General features: G+C 49.4%; 1 protein-coding gene across 6 annotated transcripts in view; it reads left to right on the top strand.

The window, feature by feature from the left end:
* The first annotated feature begins 343 nt into the window (after positions 1–343).
* Positions 344–16,704, top strand: part of RPS6KA1 (ribosomal protein S6 kinase A1) — a 98,056-nt gene continuing 81,695 nt past the window's right edge. The window contains exons 1-2 of one of the 6 annotated variants that reach the window (XM_053398678.1): positions 344–754; positions 3,197–3,351. In XM_053398678.1, coding sequence (XP_053254653.1) covers positions 620–754; positions 3,197–3,351 — 290 coding nt within the window. In that variant the 5' untranslated portion in view covers positions 344–619. Of the gene's footprint in view, positions 755–3,196; positions 3,352–6,186; positions 6,773–16,704 lie in introns of those variants that run through there. The other 5 variants (XM_053398679.1, XM_053398680.1, XM_053398681.1 and 2 more) reach the window with 5 other exon arrangements.

The raw sequence follows: 16,704 nt of genomic DNA, 5'->3' as shown, positions 1-16,704 counted from the left end.
TAATTATTATCTGGGCTGGAAAATGAGCTAGGAAACTGACTCTGCCCTCCCCAGGAAGAGAGGCCATTTCTTCAGCATTGCCACTTTAATTTCTTAGACTCTCTCCTTTGATACCGAGACTGTGAATGTGCCACTTCACTTGCTTTAGAAACTTGTGGTTTGGGAAGTATAACTTGGTCAGGTTTTGCCATTTCAAAGCCAGCCTCACCAACTCTGCCTCCCTTTTGTAAGAGCCAATCAATCTTCCCATTTCTTTAGGAATAAGAGTTGGGAATTCTTAGTGCACAGAAATATCTGATCCACATATATAATGCTGCCCTCCCATCCTCTCTGTCAGGCCCTTCTCTCCAGGCTCTGCTCCACTCCTTTCTTGAATCCGTTTCCCTGGCTGGAATGTGTCCTTGAACTCTGATAATACCTCTGGCTTGCCTGGATTGAGAGATGTTTGTAAATGGAATGTAGCCTGCTCCTGTGCCTGGAGACAATCAGTCAGATCGTGTATCCACAGCAGCGACTAGGGGAGGAATGACTGCTGGGAGAAGTATAGAAAGAAGAATTGCCATGGTACACCTGCATCAGCACAACTGGATGCCTTCATTTGCCCCAGCTGCAACAAAACATGTCTCTCCCATATCAGTCTCTACAGCTACAGCAGGCAATGCAACTCCAATGGATTGACTTCACCTCCAAAGGCATACTCCTCCATTGTCTCCTGAAACAGATGGATGCCAACAACAAAGCTTGCTCTACAAAGGTAATAGTCATATCTTTTGTTCTGCCCATTTTTGCTTTTGTTCCTACCTATTCTTGGCTTTGGCCTCACCCACTACTGGCATGTGGTACCTGGAAAGTTGCTCATGAGGGAATGTGGCCCTTGGACTGAAAAGGGTTCTCTGCCTTTGCTTTAGAACAAACTTGGCCCACCATATGTTTTTGAGACTACAATTCCCATCATCCCTGACTACTGGTCCTGCTAGCTAGGGATCATGGGAGTTGTAGGCCAAAAACATCTGGAGGACTGAGTTTGAAGAAGCCTGCTTTAGAATGTGATGTATTGAGTACTAAAGGGGGAATCATGGGGGATATGTTAGGCATCTGTTTGGTCACTGGATGCTGGACTAGATAGGCTATTGGCCTGATTCAGCAAGCTGTTCTTATGTTCCTACGTCTTTTGATGGCTATTAGTCACCAGTTTTAGGCTCTCCAGGTGCAAAAGAAGACAGGGCTCCTGCACCTTTAATAATTACCGGTATGTAGAAGAGAGGATAATGCAGGTGTTACTTGTCAGACAAACACCACCTATTGAAATTCCCTTTTCTACACTATAATTAAAGGTGCATGAGTCCTATCCTTTTTTGCACCAGGCCATCACATTCACCATGGCTAAACAGAGAACCTCTGCACTGAATACCAGTTGCTGAGGCAGACAACATTTGGAGACGACTACTGCCTTCCTGTCCAGGCGGTGGTATTCCTGGAAGCAATCTGGTTAGCCACTGCGAGTGGTATGATGCTGTACTTAAATGGACTTTTGGTATGATCCAGCAGGGCTCTTTGTACAGTGCTAACGTGTCTTGTTCAGGATTTTCTGAATGGTGAAAAATGCACAAGTAGATAGGTTGCTTCTTCCTTCCTTTATAATCACACACATCATCACTACATCATGCAAGATGTCTTAAAATAAAAATAGGAGACTACATAAGAGGGTGATTTCTCATCCATCCTCAGTGAGGCCTTACAGGGGTGATACACCACTGAAATCTACTCTTCTACATAGCTAATAAAGGTGCACAAACCCCTGTCCTCTTTTTCAATATGCTTTACAGTGGACCCTCTGGATATGAACATAATTCACACCCCGAAAATTATGTCAATAGAGGTGCGCTTCTGCGCATGACGTGATTGAGCGCTTCTGCGCATGCGCGTGCGGCAAAACCCGAAAGTACACACTTCCAGGTTTGCCGTGGCTCTAATCCAAAGATTCTGTATCCAGAGGGATACGTAAGTAGAGGTACGACTGTATATGTTAGAGGAGTGGGAAATTGGAAAAGAACTCAAAAGCAGGAGATGAAATGATTGTTGTTAACTCTCCACCATGAGTTTATCAACTGTCATCTTCACACCAACAATTTACAAGGCATTGCCAAGCATACTGATTTATATGACCCTTCACTCTTTGCATTTTTGTTTAAAGTCATACCATCCTGGAATTTCATTTACTTTGCTCCAGAGGCAGCAGCTGGTGTCACTTGTTATTTTCATTTTTTTAAAATTGCATTCATTGATGTCTCCAAGTGCTGTTCCTTCCTTTCTGTTCACATCAAAGGAGCAGACGTGCGTGTGAATGGCAGCAATGTTCCTGTTGTGTTCCCTCTTCTTCTTTTTTTTGTTAGTTATTGCTGTAGCTGGTTCATTTTAGTCTCCATGAAAAGCAAACACAAGCTCTACAAGAGGTTCATTGCATATCATCATTTCATTACAGGGAAGGTGCTACTGAAAAGGCACCCCCCGGCAGCATTATTCCTCTTTTCTCTGCATGTCATGATGTAGCTATCCAAACTGGCATCGTTCTGCTCATATCAGTACTTTACACATTCAGAAGCAACAATGGAAACACGAGAAAAACATTTGTAACCTGCAAAGCTCACAGTAACAGGTTGCTTTGAGAGGGGATAGTCTGTTACAGCAAACACATCAAAGCATTTTGCGACACCTTAAAGATGAACAGAAGCTTTGGTGGACTAGCGCCAACTTTGCCAGGTGCATGAAGTGTTATCCTTAGTTAGCAGACAGATACACAGATACACATTGATATGAAGAAGAAAGTGGGGCCAAATGGCAATAAATGAAACGCAGCACAATCTGTGACAACTCACTCTCTGAAGAGCTAATTCTTACGTAACCAACACAACACCATCCATGCACAAGAGAGAGGGATTGGCAGGCTTAGGAGAACCTCAAGGTTTGCAGAAGTACAAAAACACTTGAGAAAAAGAAGCAGTGGGAGAGTTCCAGAGACAGCCTAAGGAGGCCTGAATGCTCAGTGGGCAGACAACAGCAAGCATCTGTTGAGGGGGAGAGATGGAAGCCCTTAGGGGAATGGCATGGAGTACTGTGGGAAAGGGCATGGCTAGCTGGAATCTTGAACAGGAACACTCCACAATGTTGCTTCTCTCTCCCCCCCCTTCTTTTGTAGACCTCAACTCCTCTACGTAAAACTTACATGTATGTAAGTAAGTGCAGTGGCTATTTGCTACTCACTGCTTGCAAGAGGAAAGGCACAAATTCTATTCTGATCTGCCAAGGTTTCCTACCTGATTCCCTGGAACCGATCCTGAGTAGTCACCACAGGTAACTTGACAACTGGATTATTTCCATTTTTGTATAATACTATAGTGTAAATGTATTGCCCTTTTGCTTGGTCCTTCTGGCACTGTTCAGAAGTGATGCAGTTACATAATATTAGACTTACAGATTTAATACTATTAGTGGTTGTGGTGGGGAGGCTTTTCAGAGGGTAATGTCTGTATTGCTTCAGAACTGTGATAAGCCAGCCCTGCAACATTTGGGGGGGGGGCCTCCAGCTCATTCTGCTGAGTGGGGCCCTAGTCTTCTGCCCCTAAGTCTTGCTCTGGTAGCACCAATGCTGTTCTGATGTGCCAGAACAAGGGTGTCATACTTCACTTGCAATTTAAATTAAGATATTTAAAACTACTGATATTTTAATTTCCCATTACCGTTGTCAGGTATGCTGTCAATATGCCAATTTCCTTGGGATGAAATACTTGCGGCAAGTCTATTAATGAGGGGGCGAAGAAGGAACAGCAGAGATTTTCCTCCAGTTTTTAAATTGTATTGGGCATGCTTTGCCATGCTGCACACATGATCCCTGTGGATGTTGGCCATTAACCTCCCACTGTGACCTTGACATCGCAGTGGTGCAATTCCTTCTGGTTACTGTGCACCTACCTATCTGGTGACTTTTGAATAAATAAAAAGGAAGCTGTTTTATTTTTAACACATTTCCCACATTTACAGTGGGCAGTCCTGACCTCTGGGTCAGAGATTTCCTAGCAATTAAATAACCAAACCAAAGACATTTTGGCCACTTCTGTTGGCTAGAAATATTGATGAAGGTCCAGGCCTTGCAAAGCTTTGGCATGGCATGCCTCTTTAAAAATAAGTCAGCATTTCACATTCCAAGAATCTGAAGGGCCCTAACTTGTGGGAAATACTTTTCATATAAAGTCTGCTTGGTGCTCAAAGGCAGTGGTGGTCATTCAGTTTCATGATGACTTGGGAAAGCCAGCATGTGACTGCAATAATATGGCTAGATACAGGGTAACCCCTTCCACAAGACCTATCATGCTTCTAGTCCTTAGTGCATGGGTGGCTAACTTCTGCCACCTCCCAAGCATATTCTTGTTGTTGTTGTTTAGTCGTTTAGTCGTGTCCGACTCTTCATGACCCCATGGACCAGAGCACGCCAGGCACCTCTGTCCTCCACTACCTCCGATGGACAAAGAGGTTTAAGCACCTCTGCCCAACCCAGCACCCTGATGGGAATGCAAATTTCGTCTATGGTCATCAGACTGATAAAGTGATGAATGGTTGGGGGGGCAAAAACTGCCCTCTTGAACTGATCTTCATGCATCTGCTACGGAGGGTGTATGTGTGTGAGAATGTGGGATGGTCTCATTTGCTACTGGTGTGCATGCTCCAGATAGTTGGCCAAGGGTGAGTGTGGCCATCAGGTCAAAGAGGATTAACATACACACCCCCACCCCTGTGTTAGGATTTCAGAGGAAAACCAGGGGGGTACTTAGGGTTAGGGAACCTTTTTCAGCCTGAGACCCACATATCCTTGTATGACACCTTTCAAGATCCACATGCCAGTGGTGGTCAGAGCAAGGATGTGACTCCTACCTTTGTACAGTAGGCTACACTGCAGCCATGCAAAATGATTTGTACACACACACACACACAGAGAGAGAGAGAGAGAGAGAGAGAGATAAGCGATGAAGCATCTGCACAATTCAAAAACACATTCAGCCAGGCAAAACCACAAGGAGGGTATGCAGCAGGGCAAATATGGCATTCTGGGGACAGTCCTGAGGCTGGATAGCAAGCAATGAGGCATTATCAGGGTTCAAGAACGTTCAGCCAGGGAAACGGTAGGATTCATGGCTGTTTTCCTTTTCATTTCATTTTTACAATAACCCTCTGAGGCAGGTTAAGATGAGATACACTGATTGGCCCATGATCACTCAGTGAGCTTCATGACTGAGCAGGGATTCAGATCCTGTTTTACTTGATCCTAGCCCAAGAATGGGGAACCTCAGGTCCCAGGACCCCAATGTGGTCTGCCAGGCCTCTTGCGACTCTTCACAGGCTGCACCCTCTTTGAAGCCACACCCATCACCAGCCCTGCTTTGCATTCTCATTGAGTGTTTTCACCTGGCCAGAATGTGTCTTTGATTTCTGATAATGCCTATTTCTTGCCTGGAGAGAGGAGAGAGAGGAGTGTTTGTAGAAACTAGCCTACTGCACAAAAGTAAAATTTGCATTCATTTTGTCCACTTTTGCCACTGGCCACACACACCCATTGTCATGTGGCCTTCAAGCTGCAAGAAGTTCCTCCCCACTCTCCTAGCTCTACATCAGCCTTCCCCAACCTGGTGCCCTCCAGGTGCTTTGGACTACAGCCCTCATAAACTCCAGCTGCAGTAGTGTGCTAGAAAGGCTGCCCTACAGGAATAGTGCAATCCTATTCATGTCTATTTAAAAGTCCCATGTGAATGACTTCCCAGGTAAATCTGTACAGGACTGCAGGCTAATGCATGTTAGTCATTAAAAAACGTGGTAGTTAACAGGGAATGAATGCTGGTAATTGGCTCTACGCGGTTATCAAACTTAAGATTCCTTACTTGAGAGTAACACCCAGTGTCTCTACCACCCAAGAATTCAACAGGACTTGATTTCCTGCAAACACGGTTTAGCTAGGATCGAACTGCCACTAACAGCGCACTCCTTGGCCCTTTTACACGGAAGTAAGTCCCATGATATCTAATGTGGATGGGCGGGCAGGAGGCAGGCAACGGACTTTCTACCAAGCATGCTTAGGATCGCACGCAGCAGGATGAAGACGCCAGAGCGGCGGCCGCGGTTGCGGATGGATGACTTAATCGGGGATTTACGACGGCGGGAGCATTTGGAGGAGGAACTGCGGGAAGCGAGGTACTACTACCTGGAGCAGCTGCGAGGAGGTGGGCTTTCTTGCTCCTCTCCGCCCTTCCCCGGAGCCTGCGGGCCCCGGGCTGGGCCGGAGAATCAGCCGGAGTCGAGGAGGAGCCACCCTCTCCTTCCCCGCTAGGCCGAGCAGCCAATAAGGCGCCAGGGGCCGGCATTCAGCTCCTCCTTCCCGGGGAGAGCGGAGCCCGACGCTGAGTGTGCTGGTGGAGCGGGGGAAACAAGCGGCGGCGCAGAAAGTCTTCGGGCGCCCGAGTAGCCCGCAGCGCCGAGAGGCGAAGGGCGGCAGTGGTAGAGCGCAGCGCCTGACTGCCCGGCCGCCCTACTCGCAGCTCCGCCGCAGCGCGCGTAAAGAAGCCTGAAGCGCGGCTGGAGGCGGAGGAAGGAGAGATCGAGATCCCCTATTAGCCGGACTTGCAGCATTTCTCGGGGCTCCGAGGAAGCAGCCGCAATGCCGCTTGCCCAGCTGGGAGCGGAACCTTGGCCCGACATGGAGCTGGTGGACATGGAGCTGGACGCGGAGGTGAGAGGTGGCGGCGGTGGGGCTCCGGAGGAGGGAGGGAGGGGGGCGCTAGGTGAGTCGAAGGAGGCGGCGGTGGGGCATCGCCTGCCTGCCTTCCCTCGGAGGGCGAAGGTCTCCTGGTGACTTTTTTCCAGGATTGCCTGCAAAGGAGTGGCGTCTGCGCCTGTCTCCTGGTTGCGCCTCCGCGCAAAGGACCGAGAGCGCGCGTGTTCCAGCTCTCTTATTTGCAGGCTGGGATTGGGTCGTGGGGCTGCTGTGAGTTGGGGAGCGGGTGGCAGTGTGTCGAGCGCCCCCCCCCCGCCCCTTTCATGCAAAAGTCACTACATAGGTTGACACACAATCTGTGAAGAAGCGGGTCGGATTCTCTTTGATTGTATGTATAAGTTTCGTTATCTTTGTCCTTTGGCCCAATGAAAGCGGTTGCTTGCATCTCCTGGAAACTATTGCAGAAAAAGCTCTTTCCTGCAATTAAAAAGTAACCCAACCCGCATCATTGGGCCGATCAATGTGTAGCTTTATATGTTACGTCGGAGACCTGCAGCTAATGGTTAGGTACTTCCTTCCTTCTTTCTTTCCCCGGTTGGAAAAGAGTTGAAGGAGGGCCGGGGGGGGGGGGGCGGGAAGGAAGAGAGAGGATTGCTTTTCCCGATCCGCGGTTGAACATGCCCACAAGCAGACTTCCAGTTGTCGTGACACGATTGAGTTATTCTCTTTAAGCAGAGCAGGAAGAGTCTGAACATTAAGAATCCTGGAGGGGATTTTATTCATTCTGCCCTGAGGTTGAGGAATTAATGCACTGCATTGATCTTAGCTTGCCACACCAAGGTTGTTGTAACTTTGCCCCCTTGAGGAATAGCATCCTTGTGGATTTGCATCTGGGCCTTATAAAGGTGTTTAAAAAGAAGAAATCTCAAAACTTCTGGCTCAAACTATTTTTAAGGACAGCTTCCAGCTTTGCTCCAAAGGTATGAATAACTGAGGCTTCCAGGCCTGACTTGGATAGAGTTTATTTAATGCTTGTCTGAAACAGCTGTGTGGTAAGATCTGATGTAAATAGAAAGGCAGGTGGAAAGTGGGGAGGGGGATTGGATTGCAAATCTCTGAAGCAGCAGGTTAGCAGTCTAAACACACTGGAGGGTTCCCCACCCACCCCAAAGTGGTAATGTTTTAACATCTAAGGCAAGGAACCCACATAACTCTCAATCCATATATTTAGAATTCATTTTCTATCATAGGAATGCAAATGCAAGCTTTTACAGCTTTGTGAGGAGGGTGAGCCAGGCTGAGTAGGGCTCAGTGATTCATCCAAATTAATGAAATTGTGTCCTGGGTATTTATGCGCTACACTTTTATCCCGCTCTTCAACTAAAGGGATCAGGATAGCCCATTTTAGCCTCACAACAACCATGTTAGGTGGGTTAATTTGTGAGATGGTGAGAATTGCCCAAGATTACCCAAGATGACCCAGTGAATTTCATGGCTGAATGGGGATTTGTACCTCCGTTTTGGACCTTAGTCAAACATTCTAAACTTAGTAACCCACATTTGCTCTTGAGACTGTGAACTTGTGTTCTTGTCTGTCATGGTGTGGCTTGGCTTGTCACCTAGGAATGGTCTGGGTGACAGTCCCGCAAACCAGGATTGGTAGGGTGCCAGCCCCTGCATTTTTTACAGAAAGGTGCTGTTCTGAAAGCCTGTGGAAAGGTTCTAAATATGTCCTTGGTCAAATGATCAGGCATCTCCATCAGGCATCTGGCCTACACATGCAAGTAGTTGTTGTTGGCATCTGTCTGTCTCTAGAGACAATGGAGTGCACTTCTGAGCGTGAAGTCAAACAGCTGCGTTAGCAGCACCCAAGTGACCTCCCTAGGGCGTATGCAGTGGTAGAGGCCTGAGGTGGAAAGATGGGCTATGTTAGAGAGTGCCCAAGGGAAGTCTACCTCCTCCCCTACAAAACCATCTTGGGTGTTAAGATTGGCTTGCTCCACTTGCTTGCTCCATCTTGGTTGCTCCACTGCCTTCAGAAGTTTGGGGGTGGCAGTGACCCAGCATAAGGAATTATCTGTGGCAGCCTCTAAGTTGTGGAACTCCCTCAGCACAGAGGTACTTCTGGTATCTTCATTATACAGCTTTCAGCGAAGCATCTCTTTATGCTGCCTTTTGACACTTGAGTGGCATATTTTTTAGGACCCACCTTATTTCTGTGATTGTAAGTTGTTATAAACTGTTTTTAATATTGTGTTTTTGTTTTGCCCTGGAATCTTAGAGTGAAGGGTAACTAATAATTATTATTATTATTATAAGAATAATCATAGCCTGCTGCCTGCTGGTTCACTGGATGGCATTGTCAGTGTTGAAGAAAAATTCGACAGCAAATCTAGTTGGCTTCTTATGAAGAATGAGAAGGTGCTATCTTGCCCTTTACCTCAGGCAGGAAAATGTATTGGGCTGCTGGTCCTGGACTAACACCACTTTCAACCGCAGGCAGAATGCACTTCTGAATTCTCCCACCCTGCAATGTGGCAGGGGGAAACTTTTTGCAAGTAGAACATTATAAAACGGTAATGCTCTGCAGAGCCTTGCTTCCCCTTGACCTGCTGGGAGTTTTTGTGCTGTTCCTATATGAAGGTAGGTAGTGCTTTAAGTGGCACAGTCCTCTCTGCCAGTTCAGGATTCTCATTCTGCTGTACCTGCAGACCAGGGCCACATCTGTATATTATATTTCTCTTATACCACATTAACAGTCATGGCTTCCGACATTCTAGGAGCTGTAGTTTGTTAAGGGTGTTGAGAGTTTTCCCAGAGTGGCCAGGCAGGGCATTGTAAGAATGGCAGCTCTGTGAGGGCACAACTCTCAGCACCCTTAACAAGCTACAATTTCCCAACATTATTGGTATAAGAGTGCTTTAAATGTATGGTGAAGATTGTGTCGCGGGTCTCTCAATCTTTTCCCCATGCTAGGATACCAAGGTGGCTCTGCAGTCCTTTTGTAATGCACAAGAATGAGCTAGTGCAGTATCATGGTCCAAAGGGGGAACATGAGCATATGAAGAATTCAGACTATCCATCCTTCAAGTTTAGCATTTTCCACACTGGCTACCAGTGGTTCTCCAGGGTCTCGGGCAGAGGGAGGCTTTCCTCTTATCCTGCTCTCTGAAACTTTTAAATGAAGATGTCTGGGATTGAATTTGGGACCTTCTGCTTGCCCTAACTTCCTTCTGAATCAAATGTGCATATGATTGGGCTGATTAATGGCTGACTGGCAAATGGCATACTGGTGATCTGGTTGCAAGGAACCCTGACAGTTCTCCTTTAATGCTTCGCAGTGTGCTTGCTGCCATGCAGAATCTGGAGGCTATGCTGTAAGCTCCTAGTCTCAGTCTCATTTAGGACAGAGATAAGGCAAATCTTGATCAGTGCTTTATGTGGGTGGTGTGTTGGGTGTGTGTGTTGTTCTGTTAAGGTGAACCTTAGGGTGGAGCACTGAAAGGCATAGCGGTAGTGTTATTTTGAAGAGGTTATATTTAAAACTCTAGCCCAAGGCAGCTGCCTTTCTCTGCCTAATGATAGAGCCGGCCTGCTAATAAAGTTTTTCACAGGTTAACAATTTCCAGAGGGCTAGCCCAAATAGGTGTGTTGTAGCAAGACTTTTGTTCTTTCATGGTTAGTAATGTTTGTGAGCTTATTTACAAGGCTGCTCTAACCTTTTCAGACCTGGACCCACCAGCGGATCCTTTTATTTTAACCACATATTTTTGGTTTGGTAGTGCTGTTGCTACAGCTCACCTTAGATCAGGCTATGACTCAATAGTGGGTCCTGACCCACCAGTTGCAGGCCAGTGCCCCAGGCTGCGTGTCCAGGAGTTCCTAGGCTGTTGGTTCAGTAGTGTTAAACACACTCGGGACTTTGAGACTATTGCCTGGAAAGTGGTAGTGTCTCCTTACTGTGAAGGCTAGAAGAAGCTAGCAGGGTTGATTATGCGGCCCATACTGGCTACTGCCAGCCATTTTTGTTAGCAGGAACCTGACATAGCATGAGCATTCTGCCTTTTTTATAAATATTAAGAATTGAATGTTCAGCAAAGAAGAATTAGAAGCCTACACTGAGAGTGGGGCAACCTTTTCAGCTCAGGTGCCACATTCCCATCTGGGAGATCTTGCTGAGGCCACATACCAGTGGTGGGTGGGACCAGAGGAAAACATGGGTGAAGCAAGCAACAAATGACATTCCAGCCAAGCAATAACATGAGGTCGGAAGTATGGTTGGTGAGGGGTGTGGCTTAGGAGAAGGTGTGGCCTTGAGAAGGGCCAGATAGAGTAGTTTAAAGGGCTGCATTTGGCCCCCAGGCTTGGAGAGCCCCATCCCTGTCCTAAACAATGCTTCGATTTATGTTAATTAAGGCACCCAGGGTGCTTCTTGAATGAGAAAGAGGAAATGGCTCATGAGAGGGAAGGAAGGACGAACGGACATCTTACTTAGTTAAAGAACATTGGATTTTTTTCAGTTGCATACAAAATGTACAAGGGTGTGTAATATTCATAATTATGTTGCACACCATTTCCCTATCCACCCAGCCTAGAAGCACTAATGTGGGGCGGCATTATTTGTAGATTTCAGTTTTGTCTGATTCCTTGTATTGTAAGGAAAGGATAGCAAGGAGGGCGAATGTCCCATTTTATCTCCTTTGTTGACTGTCTGGTTTACCCTATTGATTACCTCATTTATGCTAATACATTTTTGGTTGTTTGAGATACAGCTAGTCTTATGAGAACTGCAGTTTTATTGTAAGACTTTTCTGCAAAATACACAGTTCATTTTCAGGCGGACTGGCTTGACGCACACACAACTGGAACAGCCATTGATCTGTTCAAACCTGGCTTTGCCAACCTTTGCCAGCACGTGCCTGTTTAAAGGCATCACTACTTTCTCTGTCTATTACTATTTATTCTTAACCAGTTGGCTCAATGCAATAACCAAAGGAGTGGTTAAGCTTTACATTAGGTAAAGGGAAAAGGAAGAAATGCACCCTGCTGTGTTTGTCTCAGACTGCCCTGCGGGGGTAGGTGGGTTTCCTCCAATTCTTTTCTTTGCTTCAAAAGAATAATGTTGCCTCATTAAATAAATAATTCAGTCCCTTCAAATACTGTGACATTTAAAGTAAAGGCTGGCAGTCTTTTCTGTCACAAACAACAGTAGCCCTAAGGGCTGAATTGACCCTTGGGTTAACTAAGCTTTTGGAGTAGGATCCTTTACACAATCCAAAGGGCACCACTCCATACAGATTGGGACTTCGCTACTCTGGACTTGGGGTCCTCTTTAATGTCCTTACTGCTGAAAGAGGGTTTGTTTGTTTGTTTACTCACCACATAACAGGGGAATGTTATCTATATTCTCAGTTTGGGTGAAGCTGGAAACTCTGGCTGCCTGCCTGGTGTGAGATGAGTATGAAGAGGGGAAATGATTGTGCTCTGTGTAAGTGTGGCAGATGACAGGTGTGGGGATTAGCATGACGGTAAAAGGGTGCCTGCCTGTGAGAGCCATTCAAGGGAAAGGTATGGGGGCATTCTGGACTGTGCTACTTTAGACTGCAGGTGAGGAGCTGCATGCAAAACCTTTTCTCTCTGATGTGCTAGTTTTCTGTACAGAGGGTTGTTTTTTTAAAGTGCAAAGCATTCGTAAGCTTCCATCACTACCACCATAGCATCAAGTGGCACAGCCCCAAAACATTGTGAACACACCCTCCCACATCATTCTGCATATCTAGGGAACGCTTTATACAATCCACAGAATTCAGTGCTGGTATTTTTCCTAGAGAGCGCTACTTTAAGCAGTAAGTACAGGGTTGCATGTTTGGGGAGGATCATAGGGAGTTGCCTTGTAGAGTCAGATTGTTGGTCCATCCAGCTGAGTACTGTCCACACTGAATGTCAGGGGCTGTCCAGGTTTTCAGGCAGAAGGCATTGCCAGCCGTACTCAGAGATACCAGGAATTGAACCCGAGGCCTCTGCATGCAAAGCAAATCCTCTACCACTGAGCTACAGCCATTCCTCTTAAATTCCAATGCATTTAATAAAAAAAAACTTTCCTGCAAATAGGGTGGTAGCATGATAGGCTTGTAGGGTGGTACCACATGATATAGCATGTGGTATTTTCCTATGTGAAAAGAGGAATCTGTTGTGTACACAACTGTCAGGGCTGCCCTAGGTCCCAGCTCACAAAGGACCAACGCTGCTTCGTTGTTAAGTATAAAAGTCTTTATTGAAGTTCAGTTTCACTTCCTGAGCCGCAGCGCGCAGCCCCACGTCTAAAGTGTCAGACCACTGATGCTCCGTCTGAGTCTCCTCCCCCCTGACACCAATTTAAGATCCTAGCCTTGCTCCACCTTCTCCGCTGCTCCTTCCTCCTCTGGGTCCGCCTGCCCGCCGGGGTTCCGCCCTTTCTAGCCTCTTCTCCCGCTGATTCCCCTGAGCCTTCTCCCTCCCTCCGGCGGGCTTTAGGAGCTGGTTCCCCATCCGGGTCTCCTGCTGTTCCGCGCGCCTGCACATTTGAACTTGGCGCGCGCGCCCAGCCAGCAGCTTTCCTCCTGACCGTTTCACTGCTGCTGCCACTGCTTCCCCCTTCGGGGGGGCTAGCTGCCACTGACCTCCCTTCCGTTCCCCCACTCTCCGATGGAGGCGTGGTCAGCCCTGACTCCCTCTCTGGAGGAGACGCTGGCCCTGACACATGTGACTCCTCCCCCCCACTATGCTCTGGTGGGGAAACTGGTCCCGATCCTCCACTGCTGCTTTGGGGTTCCCCTCTGGCTCCTTGTTTCTGGTGCGTCCCCCCTGGGACCCCCCTTGCCCTGACCATCGGCGCCCCCTTCTGGGAATCTTCTGATTCGCTGGAGAAGCTCATGGAATCTCTCGGGCCACTGTCATACTCCCCTACGCTGCCCTCAGATTCTTCCCCTTCGCTCTCCCAATCCTCTCTCCCCAGTGCTCCTGCTCCTGATTCCCTGACATCCATCCCCCCCTCGAAGCCCCCCCTTCCCCCCTCCCCCTCTTCGGGTGTGGGTTCCGGGTGCTCCAGTCCTGTGGGTGTGAGTGCGGGATACCATTCTTCCCCCCTGGTGTGTAGCCGGTCCACTGGATCCGGCCCAACCGCAACGGGCTCATCGACGTCGATTTCCTCTGCGTCCATCTCTCTGCTGATGTGCTCGAATCCAGGATCCTCCCCCAACACGTCCATGTCCTCCCCTCCCCCGGGTACCTCTGGTGAGACTGCTTGCAAAGGTCCCCGCAGCAGCTCCCTGTGCCACCCCACCTCCGGTTGAGTGTCCCACCAATAGGAGCGGTCTGTGGCAAACCCCGAGAGAGACCCCTCCGAGGAGCTAGTGTCCGGCGTCATCTCTTCAGCTGATGAAAAACCCTGGAACGTACTGGCTGACAGTGTGGGTGTGAAGAGCCAGTCGTCGAAAAACTCTGCCGGCATAGGTCTGTGTGGGAAGAGTGCATGGAACTCGTCTTTAAGATAGTGCTCCTCCACGGCATAGCACGGTACCCACCTGTTGGCACTGGCTGGGGTACCTTCCCTGGCGAGGAGGTATTCCACCCCCTCTTCCCCCCACCTCGAGTCCAAAATCTCCGTGACCTCGTTGAGTGGCGTCGCCCTCCGTGACCCCTCCCTCTTCGGAGATTCACTAAGTGTGTCTGGCGCGTTCCCTGTCGCCTGAAACCTGTGGGGTTCCCTGTAGGGTGTGAGCACTGACCTATGAAAGACTGGGTGCATTCTGGAGCCCTCCGGGAGTGTCAACCGGAAGGCCACTGGATTGATTTGTGCCGCGACCTGGTAAGGTCCCAGCTGCTTGTGCTTGAGCTTCCTCTTAGCTAGCGTCCTGGCCGGCACTGCCTGGGCTGCTAACCAGACCCAGTCCCCCACCTGGATGTCCTCCCCGACCCTCCTGTGCTTGTCTGCCTGCATTTTGTAGGCGTGTTTCGCCAGTTCCAATTGCCTTCGGAGTTGCTCGTGGACCTCCTGTAACTCTGCTGCTAAGTGCTCTGCTCCCCTTGGCTCCCCCTCCCCCTTCGTCTCTAACCCCGGGAAAGTTCTGGGATGCCGCCCATTATTGGCGAAGAACGGTGTCACTCCCGTAGACCCGTGCTTCGTGTTGTTGTAGGCAAACTCGGCCAGCGGTAGGTAGTCCACCCAGGTCGAGGGTTGTTGATTGGCGTAGCATCGCAGGTACTGCTGCATGATGGCGTTGACCCTCTCCGCTTGTCCGTTGGTCTGCGGGTGTCGTGCCGACGCTAAGTTGATCTTGACGTTCAGGATGCCCAGCAGCTTCTGCCAGAAGCTCGAGACGAATTGGCGACCCCGGTCGGACAGGATGGACCGCGGCAAGCCATGAGCTTTGAACACGTGGTCTATGAACAGCTTGGCGGTCTGTTCCGCTGTGGCCACCTTCGCGCACGGAATAAAGTGCGCCATCTTGGTGAACATGTCTACGACCACGAGCACCGCTGTTTTGCCTCGCGAGCTGGGCAGATCTGTGACAAAGTCCAGGGCCACTCTCTCCCACGGTTCGAGCGGCGTCTGTAGGGGTTCTAGTAGACCCGCCGGCTTCCTGTGTACTGGCTTGGCCCTTTGGCAGGTGTCACACCTGGAGACGTAATCCGCGACTTCTCCCCTCACCTTGGGCCACCAAAAGTCTCTGGTTACTAATTCCGCCGTTTTGTCCTTGCCGAAGTGCCCAGCGCTGGGCGCGTCGTGTAGCTGCTGCAAGACTTTCGCGCGGAGGTCGTCTCCGGGCACGTAGAGAGCCCCTTTGCGGATGAGCAGTCCGTCTCGTATCTGGAACTCGTCGTCCTTCGCTGTGCCTTTTCGCACCTCCTCCATCTTGGATTGTGCGAACGAATCCGTCTGCAGCGCTCGACGCACCGCGTCCAGGTCCACGGCAGCTGAAGCGCACGCCCACGCTTTCGGTGCGAAAATGTGCTTGGCCGCCACCGGCGCCGCTTCCTCGAGATACTGCGGCTTCCTGGATAGTGCATCCGCCATGACGTTGTTGTCTCCCGGGATGTATTCTATCCGGAAATCGAAATCCGCAAAGAACTCCGCCCAGCGGATGTGTCTCTGGTTCAGGAACCGCGCCGTGCGCCAGTACTCCAGGTTCTTATGGTCCGTGCGGACTTGCACTGTGTGTCTGGCTCCAACGAGGAAGTGCCGCCACGCCTTGAAAGCTGCATGAATGGCCAGCAACTCCCTGTCCCAGATGGTGTAGTTCTGTTCCGCCTTGCTGAGTTTCCTGGAGTAGAATGCGCACGGCCTCCATTCCCCTTGCGGATCTGGCTGCAACAGGACGGCCCCCACCGCTCTGTCTGAGGCGTCCGTCTCAACCCTCATTGGTCTGCTGGGGTTTACATGTAGCAGCTGTTCTTCGGACGCGAAGAGACGCTTGAGTCTCCGAAAGGACTGCTCCGCCTGGTCCGTCCAGGTGAACTTCTTCTTCTTGGAGCTGAGGGTGTCCGTGATGGCCGCCGTCTCCTTCGCGAATCCTTTGATGAACTTGCGATAAAAGTTGGCGAAGCCGACGAACTTCTGGACCTCCTTCCGATTGCGCGGGCTCTTCCAGTCCAACACCGCGCGGACCTTGGCGCTGTCCATGGCGAGTCCCTTGTCGGACAGCTTGTAGCCCAGAAAATCCACCTCCGTCATGTCGAACTGGCACTTCTCTAATTTGGCGTAAAGTCTGTGCTCCCGTAGCCTCTGCAGGACCTCCTTGACGTCCCTCTCGTGAGCCTCCTGCGATTCCGAGAAGATCAGGATGTCGTCCAGGAAGCAGACGCACTTCTTGTAGAGGAGTCCCGCTAACACGTGATGCATGAAAGCTTGGAAGGTATGGGAGCCATTTTGCAGACCAAAAGGCATTACGCGATATTCATAGGTGCCT

This window comes from Podarcis raffonei, chromosome 8 (assembly GCF_027172205.1).
Source record: "Podarcis raffonei isolate rPodRaf1 chromosome 8, rPodRaf1.pri, whole genome shotgun sequence".
Classification (NCBI taxonomy): Eukaryota; Metazoa; Chordata; class Lepidosauria; order Squamata; family Lacertidae; genus Podarcis; species Podarcis raffonei.
This window is presented reverse-complemented; position numbering and strand designations above follow the sequence as displayed.